We start from the raw sequence: 20,573 nt of genomic DNA, 5'->3' as shown, positions 1-20,573 counted from the left end.
TCCCTAAATACTGTATGTCACATACAGAGTGATAGCACAATATGTGCACTGCTTGCTACACAGTAACGGTATGTTCAGTGCTACGTTGTCTTGTCTGTTGTTATCTAAACATTTCATCAATTCTGAGCGATTCATCTATAAACACCACTTCATCTGACATCAGTTTCTATTTGAGCACATTTCTAAGGAGGGTTCCCATTAGATTTCCTGTACCGCCCTTCTGTGCAGTTTCACAAGTAGACACCTCTATTTTTCACTCATGAATTTCAGATTCCAATCAATGAAAGTTAAAAACAATCTTTGAGGACGAATAGAATATATTATAATTCGGGGCAGATCAACTGAGGGGGTCTCACCTATGAGTTGCACTAACATTGCGGCATTAGGGTATGTGCACATGTTGCGGATTTTGCTGCGGATCTGCAGCAGCTTTCCATGCGCTTACAGTACAATGTAAACCTATGGAAAACGCAATCCGCAGTGCCCATGCTGTGGGAAAAAACGTGCGGAAACGCAGCAGTTTACATTCCGCAGCATGTCAATTCTTTGTGCGGATTCCGCAGTGGTTTACACCTGCTCCATAATAGGAATCCGCAGGTGGAATGCGCACAAAATCCGCATAAAATCCGCGGTAAATCCGCAGGTAAAACACAGTGCCTTTTACCTGCGGATTTATGAAATCCGCTGCGGAAAAATCCGCAGAGCTCAAAAATAAGTGTGCACATACCCTTAGGGCTGATTTATTTGCTGAATACTTGCTGCGGAAATAATTCAACATATTACAGTTCCAGTAAAATGAATGAGGTTTCTGGAATCTCATGCACACGCTTCTGGTTTTTCTTTGCAGATTTGAACCATTGAAGTGTTTTTGTTTTTTTCACATCTGCAGCATGTCAAATCTGTGTATTTGCAGCATCCTTCTCCCATTCTAATGAACGGGGGAAAAATGCATAAATACAGCATGCAAAAATCATGCATATTTTCTGCAGCTTTTTTCCTACCAACACATTTTTTTTTTTTTGCAGAAAAATCTGCTGTAAATACTCAACGCGTATATTTACCTTTACTATGACTCCTACCTGTTTATTCCCTATGGATAAAAAATTCCAACCACACTGGATATCTTTCACTGTATTCCCCATTGGGACATTAAAATTTCCCCTGGGGGGTTTGGAGTTGCTACACAATAATGTTGATATTTTATCTACAGACATGGAGACTAGAACACATATCCCCAATGATCAACATATTGACATATCTAAGTGTCTCTTTAAGTGTACAAGTGCCATTACAACCTGCCTCAACTTGGGTTATAATAATTAAATATTTATTGCATTAAATACTTATATATTATTTAAATATTATTAATCCACATATAACATATTATTACAATAATGTACATCTATTAAATAAGCAAACACAAAAAGAACAAAAAATATTATAAGATATTATTAATTATTAATATTTTGTATTAAATTGTATCATAATACCATACTTAGCCCTGCTGTATGTCATCATACATCTACTAATATTTTTCTTGCATTTTTTTTTGTTATATGCTTAGTTAAGATTTAGCAGCCTCTAAAAGCCATTGATAACAAAAAGAATAAATGTTGTTAAATTCTCCATGTAGCTTTTCATTATAAAATATTGAAGTTCATTACTGCATATAGAAGAAATGGAAACAATTAAATTGTTACCTTCAATAAAATCCTTAGAACTGGATAAAATGAATAAATAGCTACGTCGGGGACGTTCTTCTTACCTGGTATGTTTCTCATTCTTGCTCAGGTTGTTGTTCAGATCTATTACATCAAATTGCTTTTTTTTCTTGAGGTTTCCAGATATTAGATTCAGCTTCCATGGGCACATCATTGTTCAAGTCTCAGCGATAAGACAGATCTTACACAAGGTGCAAAAAAAAAAAATCTCCCTAGAGGGCTGGTCTTCTGGATAAACAAATAGGACCAAGTTTCAGAAAGAAAAAAAAAAGTTGCTGCTATTAGTCCAGGAAACATTTTTTTTTCTCACAGTAATACAGGGTGGCATCCTCTGCACTCTAAATACATGACCTTCAAGGCTAATTAGGCTGTTGTAAAAAGCATATTCTACTAAAAAGATCACTATCAGTTCCAGGGTTTCCTACTTGTAACTTTTTTTGTAATTTTTTTTTGCCTGTTAGCAATGAAAATGATAATGTGTGAAAACTGTAAAGCCCTGCAGAATATGTTAGCGCTATATAAAAATAAAGATTATTATTATTATTATAGGTTATCTAGGGTAAAAAAAAATAGGATGGTAATTCTGGTTATGTGACACATAATTGGATTGGGACAGACCTAGTAGAAGTGCAGGTCCTAGGGTATTAAGTATAAATGTGTTTACTGGAACTCGCCACATTGTTTCTGATATTACTTACATTTTTCCCAATAGCCAAAAAAGATTAAACGTTTCTTGCTATCAAAGCACATTTTAAAAATATCAAACTGAACTGTGCTGCATCTGTGCATGTCATCATAAGGCTACATTCCCACAATTAAGTTTTGGTGAGTTTTACCTATTTTACTTAAAGAGGATGTCCACATCTTTTACACTGATGACCTATCCTTAGGATAGGGCATCAATGTCGGATCAGTCGGGGTCCGAAGCCCAGCCCCCTGCCGATCAGCTGTTATCGATGTCGGCGGTGGCAGCCGCCAGTTGGAAGTACTCACTTGCCGAGCAGCTCCGTCTTCGGATAGTGGTCGTGGCAGGGTACTGCACATCCATCTCCTATTCAAATCAATAGGAGGCGGATGTGTAGTACCCTGTGCCAACTACTTCCAGAAGACTGCCAGCTCCGTGGATGAGCATTTCCAGACTGCCACCGCCGACTCCATTAACAGCTGATCGGAGGAGGTGTTGGACCTTGGTCGATCAGGCATTGATGATAAGGATAGGTCATCAATGTATAAGTAGTGGACAACCTCTTTAATTGGTGCAGAAAATTTGTATCATCAATATATCTCCAAAAGCTCATCATGGGAATGAAGCCTAACACTTCAGGTATTTACATTTCTAAGGACAAATATATGATAATTATAGTTATGACTGATTTTTTTTGTGTGATTCAAATTTGTGCACATAGTATATGAAACCACGATATTTGCATAGTAACTTCTAGGTTCACATGTGGAGGCTACACCCAGAAGACATATTGGTGACTAATATTGTAATATTGAAACTTCATTGCGTTCAACCATTGTAATTTAGTCAGATGTCACTGTCGTCAGAGGGATCTGTTCTCCTTTCCATATTTCCTTCATTCTTCAAAAAATGGAAACAGATTACAAAAGAAATATTTCCAAATCAATGTGTTGGTGAATGGTTGTTTATCTTTTTTTCTTCAGCATTAAAAGTGATAATCCCATCGAAAAGACTAAATCAAGTCTTCGCAGTTTTCAAGAACTCTCCTTGCTGTTGTGCAATAAGAACCTATGCAGACATGGAGTGTTTTTGGAGCAGAAACTGAGCTGAAAAATCTACGTTTTTTGAGGAGTTTAAGACTATATGCCCACGTTGTGGATTTGTTTGCAGAATTTTCCACACTGTTTTTGCAAAATCCGCAGGTAAAACGCACTGCGTTTTACTTGCGGATTTACTGCAGATTTCCTGTGGTTTGTGCGGATTTGTGTGGATTTCACCTGCGGTTTTACACCTGCGGATTCCTATTGAGGAGCAGGTGTAAAACGCTGCGTACTCCACACAAAGAATTGACATACTGCGAAAAATACAACGCAGCGTTTCCGCACGGTATTGTCCGCACCATGGGCACAGCGGATTTGGTTTTCCATAGGTTTACATGGTACTGTACACCTGATGGAAAACTGCTGCAATTCTGCAGCGGCCAATCCGCTGCGGATCCGCAGGCAAATCCGCAACGTGTGCACATACCTTTAAGATTTGGAGGAGGATTTGGCAAGTTTTCACTGTGCTCATATAGCCCTAAGCTTTTAATGTGGATTATAGAGATGCTTCTGCACCAAAATCCACATGAAAAACCACTTCAAATGCTCCTTGAAAAAGTTTCATATTCATTCCAATGGGAAACCACACCTATAGTGCACACGGTGCTGTTTTTTTCTATTTGCCTTTTTTCCACATGTAAGGGCGCAGTTAGACAGCCGTATAAACTGGACCGAGTTGGGACCGCAATGCACAGACTGGTTGGTGGCTCCCCAACCTGAGTGTGATGGCTGCATAAAAATACTGTATATACTGTATATGACACATGGATTTCCACTCCAAAGATTCAGCCAAAAGACTCAGTGTGCACATACCCTTAGGCCAGTCTCACACGTCCAGATAATTCCGGTACCGGAAAAATCGGTACCCGAGTTATCCGTGTCCGTGTGTCCGTGAGCTCACGTAGGCCATCCGTGTGGCACACGTGCGGCAGCCGTGTGCCGCCTGGGTACCACACGGACCGTGCAGGAGAGACAGCGCTACAGTAAGCGCTGTCCCCCCAGCATGGTGCTGATGCCGCCATTCATCCGTTCTCTCCAGCGCTCGCTGGGGAGAAGGGATGAAAAATACTCACCCGCCTCCCTCGACGCTTGCTCTCCGCCCCGCAGCTTCTCCTGTATGAGCGGTCACGTGGTGCCGCTCATTACAGTTGATGAATATGCGGCTCCACCTCCCATCACTGTAATGGACGGCACCACGTGACCGCTCATACAGGAGAAGCTGCGGGGCGGAGAGCAAGCGTCGAGGGAGGCGGGTGAGTATTTTAATGCCGGCGGCCGGGCGCACAGGGGGTGGGAGCTGGGAGGATGCCCTAAAGTTTATTTTAAACACAAAAAAACAAGAAAAAAAAAGATTTTTCATCCCTTCTCCCCAGCGAGCGCTGGAGAGAATGGATGAATGGCGGCTTCAGCACCATGCTGGGGGGACAGCGCTTACTGTAAGCGCTGTCTCCAGCACGGCACATGGACTGCACATGGAAAACATCCGTGTGCGGTACGTGTTTTACACGGACCCATTGACTTTAATGGGTCCGTGTAATCCGTGCGCTCCCACGAACACTGACATGTCTCTGTGTTTTCCAAACGGACACACGGTCCGCGAAAACACGCTGACATGTGCAGAGACACATTGATTTTAATGTGTCTAAGTGTGTCAGTGTCTCCGGTAACTGTCACCTCACGTACCGGAGCCACTGACGTGTGAAACCGGCCTTAGGCTATGCTCACGGGAAGTTTTTTGAGAACTTTAACACAAAAACTTGTTCAAGTACTACCACGTCATGTAATGCTCATTTTTGGGGGAGGATTTGAGTAGTTAAATTTTTTCTCATGTGCCCCCTATAGCAATTTGAAGAGGTTTTGAAGCACTTTGGAAGAGTTTTTTTTTTGCCTGATGGGTTTTTGCAGCCCTTTAATTCAACTGTGCTCAGTTTGGAGCAAATTTGATCAGGAACCACTTCTAAGGCCAGGGTCACACTTGCCGTATGGAAAATCGGTCCTAGTCTCCCGGCTGAGAGTCGCACAAGTGTTTTCCGTATGGTCATCTCTGTGTAATGTGTTTGCCATGCGATGATGTGATTTTCTCAAACTATGTATCCGTATGACATCCGTATGACTTTACATTTCTCACTACTTTTCCCCATTGAATTTTATGGCTCAATGGGTTGAAATGAGGAAAATGGTTGCGTATTTGTCCCTGATGGTCCGTGTGGTGTCTGATTTTTTTCTCGCACCCATAGGCTTGCATTGGCGAGACTCGGGCAATATACGCATACAATCGCAGCCTGCTGTGATTTCACTCGCACGCTGAATACACCTGAGAAAAAAAATGGTGATGTGAACTGCCCCATAGATTAACACTGGTCCGAGTGCTATGCGATGTTTTCTCGCTTAGCACTCGTCCGTATACTACGTTAAGCCGGGGTCACACTTGCGAGTGTGATGCGAGAAACTCGTGCATCAATCCCCGGCACTGTCACCGGCACTCGGACCGGAGCGTTCAGCTGCATAGAAATACATGCAGCCGCACACTCCGGTCCGTGTGCAGGTGGCAGTGCCGGGTATTGATGCGCGAGTGACCCTGACCTAAGAAGTGACATGCACTGTTGCCAGCAGTTTTTTCAGAACTTTTACAGGAGAAAATCCAATAAACAGAACTCCTCATTTGAACAGGGAAGTGGATTCCCCTTAAAAATGAATGGGAAGTTTTCAAATATTTTTATGAAGGAGGATTTTGGAGTGGATTGCCTCCTAAAACTCATGAAAAAACCCTTCACGTGGCCTTATTGTTTATCTCCAGTGAAGAAGTATTTGTCCTCGACATGGAGATGGACACACAGATACAGGGCGTGTTACAAATAGGGCACAGTCAGACGTCTGTATAAATTGGACCGCAGTGCTCAGACTGGCCGGTGGTTCGCCCGAGTAGTGTCGGATTGGGGTGCCAAGGGCCCACCAGTGACCAACTCCACTTTTCTGCTTCGTGCAAATGTGACATTATCCCCAATCACACATTCATATAACAATGAACGGGGTAGATTGTTAAGTTAATAAGATGCTGCCTGTGTCTGTAGATAGGGATTCAAGTATACTGTATAGTGCCAAGTACTGCTGATATAAGAGGGTGGTGGCCCGTTCCTGCACAGGGGCCCACCGGAGGATTCTCCTGTTGGCCAGTCCAAGTCCGAGTGTGACAGCTCCATAGAAATATATGAATCTGTCACACTCAGGTTGGGAGAGAGAGCCGCCAGGCAGTCCATGCATTGTGTTCCGTCTTGGTCTGATTTATACGGCGTCTAATTATGCCCTTGAAGTGCAGGAATCAGAGCTCTGATACAATATCGCACATTCTTACTCCCCATATCTTCCTAGTTGTGTAAATTAAACAAGAACTGTCCTTTATAACGTACAGAAAGGTATCATATGACGATATTAGTCCTAATTGCCTTAGCGCCTACAACAATGTCCTACCTGTTAAATATAAGGCTGTGTTCCTTTAAAAGTGGGACTTTTCTTTATTCCAGTCCACAGACAGACAGATTATGACAGATCTGAAAATATTCACGTCCCTTTGTCCAGACTCTTAATAGTGTGGAACAGGTAGCTCTGCTATGCTCTGCTTCTGCTGTAGAAGAGCACCAGACATAAAAACAATGGCCATACGTCATAGGTATGTAAGGATGACAAAACATACAGCATTGCTGGATTTATGAGGTTGAGGTACAGAACATAACAAATAATTACTGGCATTTTGTCTGGGTTTTAGATACAAAAATGCTGCTTATTTCAATATACAAACCTGTAATTGAAATCTGCACCAAATAAGCGACATGTGAACCTTGTCTTATATAGAACATGTCTCTTACCACAACTTCAACCCCCAACCGTGTCCTATACATGGTGCTTGGTATATAGCAGTGACATGACAATTATGGTGATGTATGACCCCAGCAGCCGCAAATCATGGACATCATGTCACTGTACAGGACCTCGGTGGCCACTGAAGGCCACCACAGCAGGAATAAGGTACCGTAAACATTTTTCATCTCTTTGTGTAATAACAGCCATGAATTACTGGTTTCCTAAAAACTATTTTAAAGCTTTTTGTGTATTTTTCTGTATTTTTTATTGCTTAAAATATCATGAATTTAATGTGTGGTTTTTTTTCACAATTTGCTTTTTTCTTTTTTTATGTTTTCATGTCCTATAGCGAACCCTATAAAAAAAAATTTTGTGGACAAAAAAACACATACCTATTGCAAGTTGTGATTTGATATAAAACAGATGGGTGAAACCGTACAGGATGAAAAAGTGGGAAAATGTCACAAAATTATTATTTGGATTTCTAAAAAAAAAATATTTTAAAGCTTTCATGTGTTTTTGCTCCATTGTTTTATCTTGTAACATACACTATAAGTTTCAAGTGGGATTTTTTTTTACGTCTTTATTTATTTATTTTACTTATGGCAAACTGCATTTTGATTAAAAAGAATAATAAAATAAAGTAAAAAAATTGGGTGAAACTTAACGGAATGGGACAGTGGGAAATTATCACGAAATTACACGTTTTTTTTTTTTTTTTTTTTGGTTTTATATCATTTTATAGCTTTCACATATTTTTGTATACATTTTTTAACCTTAGCATTTTGATTTAAAAATAAATAAATAAATAAATAAATGGTTGAACCTATAAGGGCTTGGGACAGTGGGAACCTGTCATTAAAATAAGTCAACAGTCAATACAGGTCAATTAACAGGTACAGGTAAGTACAATAAGTGCAAGAGGCCAAAGAGAGAACACAATATCAATTCAAAGGTAAGATTTTGAGAAAACCAAGTCAATTAGAGTGGGGAAGACATTTTCTTACCTGACTGTTGGATTATCTTTTCACAAGTGTAAAAAAGTAATAAATCCAAAACTCTTATATATTGTGTCCTAACCTTTACCACGTCAAAGAGGGATTGCCCTATAGGTGGAAGGGGTGGAAGGGGCAGAACTCTACTGTTATATGACGTCTGGGAAAATCCTTTAGTTTGTCAAACTTATTAGCTCATGAGACGGAAATAAAAAAGAAAGTTATTTCAGGAGTTGGTAATAAACATGAGTCAGAACAGCTGCCATAATATTAAAACTTCTTGTGCAGAACCTGTAAAGGCATGGCTATGATTAGCCAATCATGGTCAAATAAAGCATCACTGAATAACAATCTGTTAACCAGGTGTTAGAAATATTACCCTATGAGATGAGAGGTTCAGTGTTCCCTCGCAACGTTATTCACTATACAACTGGTAAATCACTCCTTCACCACTAGATGTCACTAGCTTACATGATGGAAATACAGAGACCAACCAGCTCACAGTTGACATTCCTGCCCAGGTTTTGCATGCATAAAATATTTTGCATAGTAACCCCTTCACGACCTGAGGTGTTTTCGGTTTTTGCTCCCCTTCTTCCCAGAGCCATAACTTTTCTTATTTTTCGGTCAATATGGACATGTGAGGGCTTGTTTTTCTGAGGGACAAGTTGTACTTTGAAACAACACCATTGGTTTTAACATATCGTGTACTGTAATATGGGAAACACATTCCAAGTACGGTGAAATTGCAAAAATAGTGCAAATCCACAGTTGTTTTTTTTTAACCATTTTCACTAAATGCTAAAACTGACCTGCCATTATGATTCTCCAGGTCATTACGAGTTCACAGACACCAAACATGTCTAGGTTCTTTTATATTTAAGTGATGAAAAAAATCCAAAGTTTGGTAAAAAAAAAAAAAATGTTGCATTTTCTGAGACCCGTAGCGTCTCCATTTTTCTTGATCTGGGGCTGAGTGAGGGCTTATTTTTTGCGTGCCAAGCTGGCATTTTTATTGATACCATTTTGGTGCAGATACATTCTTTTGATCGCCCGTTATTGCATTTTATTGCAATGTAGCAGTGTCCAGAAAAACGTAATTCTGGCATTTTGAATTTTTTTCTGGTTACACTGTTTAGCGATCGCATTAATTCTTTTTCTATATTGATAGATCAGACAATTCTGAATCCGGTGATACCAAATATGTGTATATTTGATTTTTTTATTGTTTTATTTTAAATGGGGCGAAAGGGGGGTGATTTGAACTTTTATGTTTTTTTATTTTTTTAATATCTGTAAAACCATTTTTTTCCACTTTTTGCATCCTTCAATAGTCTCCATGGGAGACTAAAAGCTGCAGTACTTTGATCCCCTCTGCTACACACAGGCGATCAGATCACCTATGTGTAGCAGAAATTCTCAGAGCTCATAGCAATCCGGCAATGACAACCATAGAGGTCTGCTTCAGACCTCTGGTTGTCATGCCGACTCATCGGTGACCCGTGATCATATGACCAGGTCACTGATGGATTTACGACGTGCTTCCGGTAAGCATGTGAGTCGCCCGCCAGGGCAGTGGGGTACTCGTTATAGGGTCCGGTAATAGAAGGGGATGTCACGTGGCTGCGATCCCGTCCGTGGCCCTAGGCGCCCAATTAAAGGGAAAGGTCTTTAAGGGAATCGGTGAATAAAGTTTGTGTTCTTGACACCACCTGTGGTATTCGGTCAGTGGGGACCGATTATGCTTACAGGGGTCTTCTGGGGTGATGTTATGGCAGCTAGATGGTATAACTTCCCACAGGTGAAGTTGGGTCCCCAGGGCTCCAGGTGTATAGCTGAGGATGGTGAATGGTGCAGTAAAGAACGGAAGACACAGGTTTGCAGTCTCTTTACATGGTTTACTGATGGCTTCAGACAACCGCAGTCCAGGGCACCAGATCACAGGTACAGGCAGGGTCTGGCCGGCTTGGAAGCGAATTCAGAGTCCCCTTTACCAGGTGGAGTTAGAAGCCTTCCTACTAGTGTGGTGAAGTTGTAGTCCCTTACTGCCTATGGCTTCTGGCAAGGTCCTCACAGTTCTCTCTGTCCTCCATATAGGTTAGGACACAAAGCCGTATGACAGCTGGCTCGAATCTTTTTACAGGGTCTCTATCACGACCCGGCTCAATATGCCACTGTGCCTCCTGGGTACTAGGGCGGAAAGGTTACTTGTAATAATCCTGCTGTCCTACTGGTTTCTGCTATGCCTCCTAGAGTCCGACACAGCCTCGGTCTTCTGGCTACCGGAATCTGCGCTCAGCCGGGGAGGTAGCCCAAATGCTGCTATGCTCCCCTGGTGTCACTCTCCGGTGCTTCCTTCTCCTGCTCGCTCACTAAACAATATTCTTCCTTTCATATTCTGTCTCTTTCTCCAGGAGCTGCAGTAACTCTGGCTGCACGGCCCCTTCAGTCCTTCCGACACACAAGGTCTGACTGCTCTCTTCTCTGTCCTCTGACAGACTGCCCAACTTCCTTTCCCTCCAGACCAGAATATAGGGAAGTTCCCCTTAATCCAGGTTCAGAGCTCCCCTTTCTGGCCTGGAGTGTGAACATGTTGCGTGTATGGTGATTACCTGGTGAAAGAGATCTTCCTTTGCTTCCAAGCGTGACATTTCTCTCCCCGTGAGGAAAGCAATGCCACTGTGACGACCAGGACCCTGGGGCATCACACATGCGTCAAATGCCACTGTCAATTTCTAACAGTGGTATTTGACTCGCGCTTAACGGATGGATGGCGAACGTTGGTGGACAGCCATTTTCAGGTCTCTCCAGAGATGCTCAATTGGGTTTAGGTCATGGCTCTGGCTGGGCTAGTTAAGAATGGTCGCATAGTTGTTCTGAAGCCACTCCTTTGTTATTTTAGCTGTGTGCTCATTGTCTTGTTGGAAGGTGAACCTTCGGCCACATCTGAGGTCCAGAGCACTCTGGAAGAGGTTTTCATCAAGGATATCTGTATACTTGGCCGCATTCATGTTTCCTTCAATGACAACCAGTCGTCCTGTCCCTGCAGCTGAAAAACACCCCCATAGCATGATGCTGCCACCACCATATTTCACTGTCCGGTTTGTATTGGGCAGGTGATGAGCAGTGCCTGGTTTCCTCCAGACATACCGCTTAGAATTATCACCAAAAAGGTCTATCTTCGTCTCATCAGACCAGAGAATCTTATTTCTCATAGTCTGGGAGTCCTTCATGTGTTTTTTAGCAAACTCTATGCGGGCCACTCTGCCATAAAGGGTCGACCTGTGGGGGGCTGCAGTGATAGTTGACTTTGTGGAACTTTCTCCCAACTGCATCTCTGGAGCTCAGTCACAGTGATCTTGGGGTTCTTCTTTACCTCTCTCACCAAGGCTCTTCTCCCTCGTTTGCTCAGTTTGGCTGGACGGCCAGGTCTAGGAAGACTTCTGGTGGTCCCAAACCTCTTCCTTTTAAGGATTATGGAGGCCACTGTGCTCTTAAGAACCTTGAGTACTGCAGAAATTCTGTTGCAACCTTGGCCAGATCTGTGCCTTGCCACAATTCTGTCTCTGAGCTCCTTGGCCAGCTCCTTTGACCTCATGTTTCTCATTTGGTCTGACATGCACTATGAGCTGTGAGGTCTTATATAGACAGATGTGTGCCTTTCCAAATCAAGTCGTATCAGTTTAATTAAACACAGCTGGACTCCAATGAAGGAGTAGAACCATCTCAAGGATGATCACAAGGAAATGGGCAGCATGTGACTTCAATATGAGTGTCAGAGCAAAGGGTCTGAATACTTATGACCATGTGATATTTCAGTTTTTCTTTTTTATCAAATTTGCAAAAATTTCTACATTTCAGTTTTTTTTCAGTCAAGATGGGGTGCAGAGTGTACATTAATGTGAAAAAAATGAACTTTTTGTGTTTACCAAATGGCTGCAGTGAAACAATGAGTGAAAATTTTAAAAGGGTCTGAATACTTTCCATAGCCACTGTACTTGAATTGCAAATTGTTGGCCTATTTTCCTTTTTGTAATTTTTAAAATGTAAAAAATTACAATATACATTTTTTTGCCTGAAATACAATGTAAATATGTAATCTTTAACTTTAGCCATATTAGAGATCATTACATCTGCAACTTGCTTAACTTTTCACAATAACAGAAATTTTGACCAGGGGTGACCAAACTTTTACATGCCGCTGTATCCATTATGTATATAGTGTACTGCCTAGTTTGCCCTTAAGGCGATTAAATATCTAATTTAACCTGTTGCTCTTTCATCTCGTTCCACGAAACCACGCGTCCGTGTTCTCAGTTTAACATCACATGCTACCGAGGCTGGTTTCTGGCCCAATATAATCCCATTAACGGACTGGGCTTTTATCTAACGAGGAACTGGTACCAATCCTACCGGGCTGGCAAGGCTCTCTTTCACTGGTGCTAGTGAGAGGGGTCTCTCAACCTGGCAAGTATTGTGGACCACCCTTTCTTACTCCCTGTGCCTCCCTGGGTCCCTGTGGATAGGGGGTCTGTACAAAACTGTGCCGAGCTGACATTACGTATCCCCAGGGGGAGCAGAACATCACGTTGGCGAAAGTGGGGAGACCATACCTCTTGACGTATTAGCGACGCTAGGTGAGGCTGAGAGGTGCAGTTCGTCACATATTGTTGGCAGCGGCAGGATGCCCTGAGCACATAAATGAGGAAATAATAAAAAAATCACCAGACTACTACTTAAACATTGCAGAAATTGTAGTGTTATCTCTGTTATTTACATACCTCAGAAATACACGGTTGAGTTAGGTTAATTACTCATTGTGCAGTTATTTGATGACATAACAATGTTGACATTATGTTTATATGGTAATGGTTAGCTTTAGCTAAAAGTTGTAAAAGTTGTACTAACTTTAAAGGGATTAAACCAGAACGTTGCTTATTTTTCCGTAAGGAGCTAAGATTTCACAGTCTGGTGGTTGCTACCTACCTGCCTGTTCTGTTGAGTGATGATCCCTGCCAGCTCAGAGCGGCCACGGACCACTTAGGACGGCAATTCGGCTGTTTCATTTGACCTCACATCTACAGAGCCGTTCTCCTTCTTCCAGACTGCTTTGTTGGCATCATGCAGATTGACAGCCGGCTCCTTGCATAACATCAGCAGTGATGCCTCGTCAACAGAACAGAAGAGAGGAAGCTGCTCTGTCAAAAGTGACGTCTCAGGAAGCTGCAGAATCAACAGCAGGAGCAGTCAATGACCATTCTGAACTGGCAGGGATCAGCACTGGATAGAACAAGCAGGTAGTTAGCAACTACCAGGCTGTAAGATCTTAGCTCCATAGGGAAAAATAAGTTAAGTCCTGAATAATCCCTTTAACACTGCAATCTCCATTTCTTAATTCTTAAATCAGTCAGCTGTGTTTCTCTTTATTGTTGAACCATGAACAGTTGTAACTATGCCATGTAAATGAGGTTATGCTATAGTACAAGACACAGCTACATTATGGATAAACCATTAAAGGGGTTTTCCCATCTTAGAAAATGATGGAATATTTACTAAATGTATCACACATGTCTAACAGATACATGTCCCACCTCTATGACCTGCTCCATCTACTCAAACCCAAATGGAGAATTTATGGAGACTTGACTGTGCATGTTTGCAATTGTTCCCATTCACTTCTCTGAGAATCACAGACATGGCTACCTTTTCATTCATTCTACACCTGATGTAGAGGCAAGAGGCTGTCTCACCAGGTGCATGGTCGGCATTAAGGGCAGGAAGATTAAGCATCTGCCCAGGGCCCGTACTACCCCAGGGGCCACCCCGGGTCCCACTGGCGTGCCTCTAATATTGGCAGACCACACGGGTGCTAGGGGGCCCATGAGTCAAGAGGGCCCAGTGCCAATGCCCCCCCCAGCATTGCCCTTTCAACTGTAACAGCATCATAGATCAGTGATCATAGATCATTGCAAGCAATGATGGAGGAGAGAGTCATGTGACACTCCTCAAATCACCCCCCTCTGCCTCTGATGCAGTGGGGGCGATGACATCATCACGCACACTTTGCGGGCAGTGAGGTTGCCGAGGTAAGGAGACACCCTGCAGCGGGGACTGAAGAGAGGTGACTATTGTATTTATGGGTGCTGCATTACATTCCATGAGGGCTGCATTACATTCTATGGGGCTACATTACATTCTATGGGGCTGCATTACATTCTATGGGGGCAGTATTACCTTCTATGGGGGTTGCAGTACATTCTATGGGGCTGCATTGTACGCCTGTGTGGGACTGCATTGTACTGCATAGAGCACTATGTATTATACTATGTGGAGGACTATGGGGTGTGTATTGTACTGTATGGAGGACTATGGTGTGTATATTATACTGTATGGAGGACTATGGGGCGCATTATACTAAGCAGGCAAAATGCTGCCTATTCATCGAGTGATTGGATTATTTATGCCAGGACAGAAATCATTGTACTCCGCAGCACATTGCCCACTGTAAACTGCAGATATATTGCTGATAACACGATACTGTATGGAGACAGATTGAGCTAATAATGATTGTTCTTCCATTTAAGGATTATGGAGGACACTGTGCTCTTAACCTTGACTACTGCAGAAATTCTGTTGTAACCTTGGCCAGATCTGTGCCTTGCCACAATTCTGTCTCAGCTCCTTGGCCAGTTCCTTTGACCTCATGTTTCTCATTTGGTCTGACATGCACTATGAGCTGTGAGGTCTTATATAGACAGATGTGTGCCTTTCCAAATCAAGTCCTATCAGTTTAATTAAACACAGCTGGACTCCAATGAATGGGTAGAATCATCTAAAGGAGGCAAAAATTTTACATTTCTGTTTTTTTCAGTCAAGATGGGGTGTAGAGTGTACATTAATGAGAAAAAATGAACTTCTTTGAATTTACAAAATGGCTGCAATGAAACAAAGAGTGAAAAATTTAAAGGGGTCTGAATACTTTCTGTACCCACTGTAAGCAGAGTTTAATTGCTATTGCAGTAGTTGTATACCGCTGCTGCACCATTAAAACTAAACTCCTTTTCAGGGATACATATTGTTTTTCTGCACAAAATCTGCATCTCCTGGCAGAAAACGCAGGTGCAGAGTTGCTGCGTTTGTCTTGCGGACTTTGTGCGTTTTTGTTGCGGATTTGCTGCGGATTTTGTGCGGATTTCATGCGTTTTTACCCCTGCGGATTTTTATAATGGAAGGGTGCAGAAACGCTGCAGATCCGCACAAAAGAAGTGACATGCTCCTTCTTTCAATCCGTTGCGTTTTCCATGCGGATTTTTCCGTACCATTAACACAGCATTTTTTTTTCCTAGTGATTTACATTGTACTGTAAATCACTTTGCGGATCTGCAGCGTTTCTGCGCGGAAAAAACCGCTGCGGATCCGCAGTAAATCCGCATTGTCTGCATATAGCCTTACACTCCCTATATAGGTACACTGCTTTTTAATCCTATGTGCAAAAAGAAGTGTAATAGCCGCTAAGCCAAGTCACTAATAAATATGATTTTATTACATAACACACATTACAATAAATACAAAGAGGAGTTTGAAAGAGATGTTAAAGCAAACCTGTCAGCAGGATTTAGCCCTATAACCTAGAGGCATGGCTATAATGGCGTGATGCTGATTAATATAATACCTGATGTGAAGGGATCTGTTCAGTGGATGTTTAATATTCACATTACGAAGTTTTCATAAAATGATGTCTTCTGTGCTCTAGTGTGGTTCGGGGCTGGACTGTGTTTCCTCTGTTTCTTCTGTAGGTCACTGATCATTCAGTGACCTGCCTCCTTTTTAAAGTTCAGCACTGCCTCCATCATTGTGCGACAAGTGCACAATTAAGCTGACGTCCTGTGTGTATGACTTCAATAAAATTGCGCCGGAGACAGCACATGTGCAGATCAAGATCTTGGCTCAGATCAGAGCCGAAGTCTCATTCCGCGCATGCGCCATTTCTCCCACTGTTTTCTGAGTCCTGCACACGGGACGCCAGCTTCCACTGCGCGCGCCACCCACACAACAATGGCGGCAGGAGCAGAACTGAATTTTTAAAAGGCAGGTCAGAATAAATCTCAAAATTGAAACCATTGGATAATAATTCAGAATGTTCAATTAATTTTACCCAGTAACAGAAAGAATTTTCTACATCACGAGAATACTGCGACAGAGAGGGGCCAGAAAACCGCAGTGTCTGGTTTCATGAACTCCTGCACTGGTTAGTACTTCACCATCTTATTAAACAGTGCAGGGTTTTTTTTCTTGCTAGTGGTGCAAGGGTTAAACTGTTCAGTTAAAGCTAGTGGAGCATTCCTATCTGGATTGACTCATCTGTTCAGTGATGGACCCTCCCCTCTGCTATGTATGCTTTCCTCTGGGACTAAGGGATTGCCAGTGTTAGTTCTTGCTGCTTGGTTCTGGAGTTTGATGTGTAGTTTGTGGTTGGAGTTGGCGCGTTTGGAGTATTGTTCAAGAGATTGTTGCTTGGAGTTTGTGTGCAATTCCTCTTCCTCTCCTATTTTGTTTCTACTTCTTTTAACACCCCTGTCTCCTACTCTGTTGTTTTGTGAGTATGTTTTGCATGCTTGGTATTTTCATTTATTCCTGGTTGTCTTCCCTTGTTTGTCTGTTTAGTGTGCTTCTATACACTGCAGCTTCCCATTACCCTGGATGAAGGAGGGGACAGATACGAGTTGATATAGGGGCATAGCAAAGCATCTCCACCTTCAGGAGTAATCCAGGGGACAGGGAAAAACTAGGGCGCCCCTAGTTCTAAGGACCTGGTTAGCGCTCATAGTCCCAAAGTCACTGCATGACATTCTACAAACAGAAAAACAGTATCTTTAGAATATAGAATAAGGCATATTGGGTAACATTTAGAAGGGCCCATTTGGTATAGGAAATACTTGTGTCTTAGAGAGCTGTTAATAATAAGGTGAACCACACAGTAGAGTAAACCTGTCAACTGGGGATTCAGTGTGATCAATGCACATCCCATTGTGTGACTATCTGAAAATGGGACATGTGAAGCACATAGCCAGATCAATAGTGAAATGGCACAGTGAACAGGAATAAATATCTGGTGTGCATAGAGCCCACAGGACTAACCCAGGAAACAGGTGGGACAGCACTATAAACAAAGATGTAAATGCAACAGAAGCAAGATAACAAAGGAAAAAACCCGTAAAGTCAAGTAAAGAGGTAACTTGTAATGCTCGTGCCCAGACTGGATGGCACGAGTGAGGATTGTGGCCTCACTGTGCCACGAACCAGACTAACCCTGGAGGGACGTGACTAAGTAGCTACCTTGGTGTTCACTGGAGCCTATAGTGGTGAGGTCAGGCTTGTGCGGCAGGTAGCTGCCAGGTACCACTACAGGGCGGTGTCTGGCAGTAGTAGCTGATCCCACAGGGGAACAGGACACTAACGACAGGTGCAGGCAACTACTGTAACTGGCTGAGATTTGGACTGGCAAGTACTGCAGGCACGGATGATGAACAGGCAGGCAGGCATGACTGGCACTCAGGCATGCAGGCAGGCACGGCTGGCACTCTGGCAGGCTGGCAGGCATGGCTGGCACTCTGGCAGGTACGGCTGGTACTCTGGCAGGCAGAAGGGCACAGCTGGCACTCTGGCAGGCAGGCACGGCTGGCACTCTGGCAGGCGGGCGGGCACAGTTCAGACTGGAGGGACAGGAACTGTTTCGGGAAGGACAGGAACATGGGCTGGTATGAGTGGGATAAAGGAACAGGTAGGAACCAGTTCAGACTAGAGGGACAGAACCGCAGGGTGCGGAACGAGAGCAGAGAAGAGCAGACCAGAGCCGCAGAGTGCGGAATGCGAGCAGAACAGAGCCGCAGGTTACGGAATGGGAGCAGAGCAGAGCAGAGCTGCAGGATACAGGATGGGAGCAGAACAGAGCCGCAGGATGCAGCACGGGAGCAGAGCAGCAGAATGCGGGACAAGAGCAGAGCTGCAGGATGCAGAACGAGAGCAGAGCCGCAAGATGTGGGTTCGAGAGCAGAGCAGAGCCGCATAGGCAAAGAGGGATCAGACACAGGGATAGACACAGAAGGTTAGGGAAAGCTTCAGACAAGGATACAAACAGGTTCAGGCAAAGGACTTAGTTCAGACAAGGTCAGACACTGGAACAAGTTCAGGATGAAGGATTCAAGCCTGGGTATACAGCCCCCAGGGTGGAAGAAACCAGACAAACAAGAAACAGGAACAGACCCGGGTATACAGTCTCCAGGGTGGAATAAACAAGAGCAGGGACAGGACAGGACCTGGCAACTCAGTAGCAGAACACAGACAGAGAGAATGTTACTCAGGCATCTTCCTATTGGTGGAGATGCCTTAAGTACCCGGTACCTCTTGGAAATAGGCTGGGGAAACATTAGGAATGTGCACACTGTCTCTTTAAGACTCAGGAAGTGTACTGCATAATTCTCCAATTTGGATTCCACAGAGTAGGTTCCATAAAATCAAATCGCTGTTTGGCGAACTAATATGGAAGGGGGGGGGGGAAAGCCCAAGGTTTAAACAAGAAACTTTGCAGAGGCCAAAGGCGGAAGGGGGCTTGGCGCTCCCTAACCCTTGGGTATATTTTTTATCAGCACAATGCCAGCATATTGGAGGATGGGGGGAGGAGATGGGAAAGGGGCAATCGCCCAGTAGTTTGAGATATTTGTTTGGAAAATAGCCTCTGGGTGAGAGTTTGGAAGGGGGGCAATTTTTGAAACTGGGTTCTCGGTTTCCTACTGTTCTTCTAATTCATAAGGTATGGGAAAAAGTTAAACAGATTAGGGGTGTCACAGGCCTTACCAAATACTCACCTATATGGGATAATATAAACTTACAAGAATTTAAGCAAATGGAAGGATATGGGCCATGGAGAGATGCAGGAATTATAATGATGGGTCAGCTACTGGGTCAAGGGGGACTTAAGTCATTTGTGGAGTTACAAACAGAATTCCAGTTATCACATTTAAATTTATATCATTATAAAAGAATTCAGCATGCGTATCGGTCGCAATGTCGGAGAAAACTTATTGAGATCCAGATTGATATCACACTGGCTTCCATTTTGGAGAACCGCGGGACAAGGGGGGCAATTTCAGAAGTGTATAGAGATTTATTATTCACCTTTCTAGTCAAACATCACATCAAGTCTAGAGTGAAATGGGAAGCTGAATTTGGAGAGTTAAATGATGATAGATGGGAATCTATTTTAGAATATGTGACTAAGATCTCTATGAGCGAACCTGAGAGGATGTCTCAATTATATGTGATCCATAGAGCCTACAGAACTCCTGATAGACTGTTCAAGATGGGTTTGAGGTCTGATTCCGAGTGTCCACGATGTTCGCAGGAACAGGCAGACATGTTACACATGCTGTGGCACTGCCCTAGATTGTCTGCCTTCTGGACAGTTGTATTGAATCGGATTGAATTGGTATATAGGTGTGTCATTCCCAGAGACCCTTTGGTCTGTATATTAGGTTATGTGGAAGAAATAGCAGTGGTATCTATGGTCAAACTGGCGATTGCTAGACTGTTATTCATAGCAAGGAAATTGATCGCTCGGTTCTGGATCAGGGAGGAGCCTCCGACTAGACGAGACTTTCTTACACAGGCGGATCATATAATTTTATTGGAAAAAAGTATCTATACTAAGAGAAATAAACTAGATGTATTTCAAAAGATATGGCAGCCATGGATAGAATGGAATTAGATTTGTGGGGAGGATGCATAATGTTATAGATGATGTTCATACTATACAACTGTATTTGAATTGGGGAAGGAATATCGGATGGGAATTTGGGAAGGCATTAAAGGGGTCTCGAAGGAGGGATAGGGAGGGAAAAGGGGGGGGGGAGTTATGTTCATAAAATATATGATTATCTGTGAATAACAGCTTGATGTCATTTGTTATCATTGATTTTCCTTAATAAAAATTTATCTGATTAAAAAAAAGACTCAGGAAGTGCCGGTGCCGATGCCCTAAGCATACAGCCAGGAAGTATGCACACACCAAGCAGAGGACACATGATATACAGCATGGAGCAGGCATAGGGCAGACCTCACAGCATGGCCCGGAGTGGTGAGTAAGTTGGTGTATCAGCCTAATGGGAGATGGGAAGCCATGCAGTGATGCCAGCAGGGATGTTACATAACCCAGATA

At 43.1% G+C, this 20,573-nt stretch overlaps 1 protein-coding gene across 1 annotated transcript in view; it reads right to left on the bottom strand.

The window, feature by feature from the left end:
• Nucleotides 1-8,401, bottom strand: part of NOS2 (nitric oxide synthase 2) — a 49,351-nt gene extending 40,950 nt beyond the window's left edge. Inside the window, exons 1-3 of the mRNA XM_077294428.1 lie at nucleotides 8,372-8,401; nucleotides 6,975-7,128; nucleotides 1,766-1,949 (exon numbers count right to left, since the gene is read on the bottom strand). Coding sequence (XP_077150543.1) covers nucleotides 1,766-1,875 — 110 coding nt within the window. The 5' untranslated portion in view covers nucleotides 1,876-1,949; nucleotides 6,975-7,128; nucleotides 8,372-8,401. The remainder of the gene's footprint in view (nucleotides 1-1,765; nucleotides 1,950-6,974; nucleotides 7,129-8,371) is intronic.
• Between the last annotated feature and the right edge of the window lie 12,172 nt (nucleotides 8,402-20,573).

Source organism: Ranitomeya variabilis, chromosome 3 (assembly GCF_051348905.1).
Source record: "Ranitomeya variabilis isolate aRanVar5 chromosome 3, aRanVar5.hap1, whole genome shotgun sequence".
Lineage (NCBI taxonomy): Eukaryota > Metazoa > Chordata > Amphibia > Anura > Dendrobatidae > Ranitomeya > Ranitomeya variabilis.
Note: the sequence above shows the minus strand (reverse complement) of the source record. Positions and strands in the feature narration are given on the sequence as shown.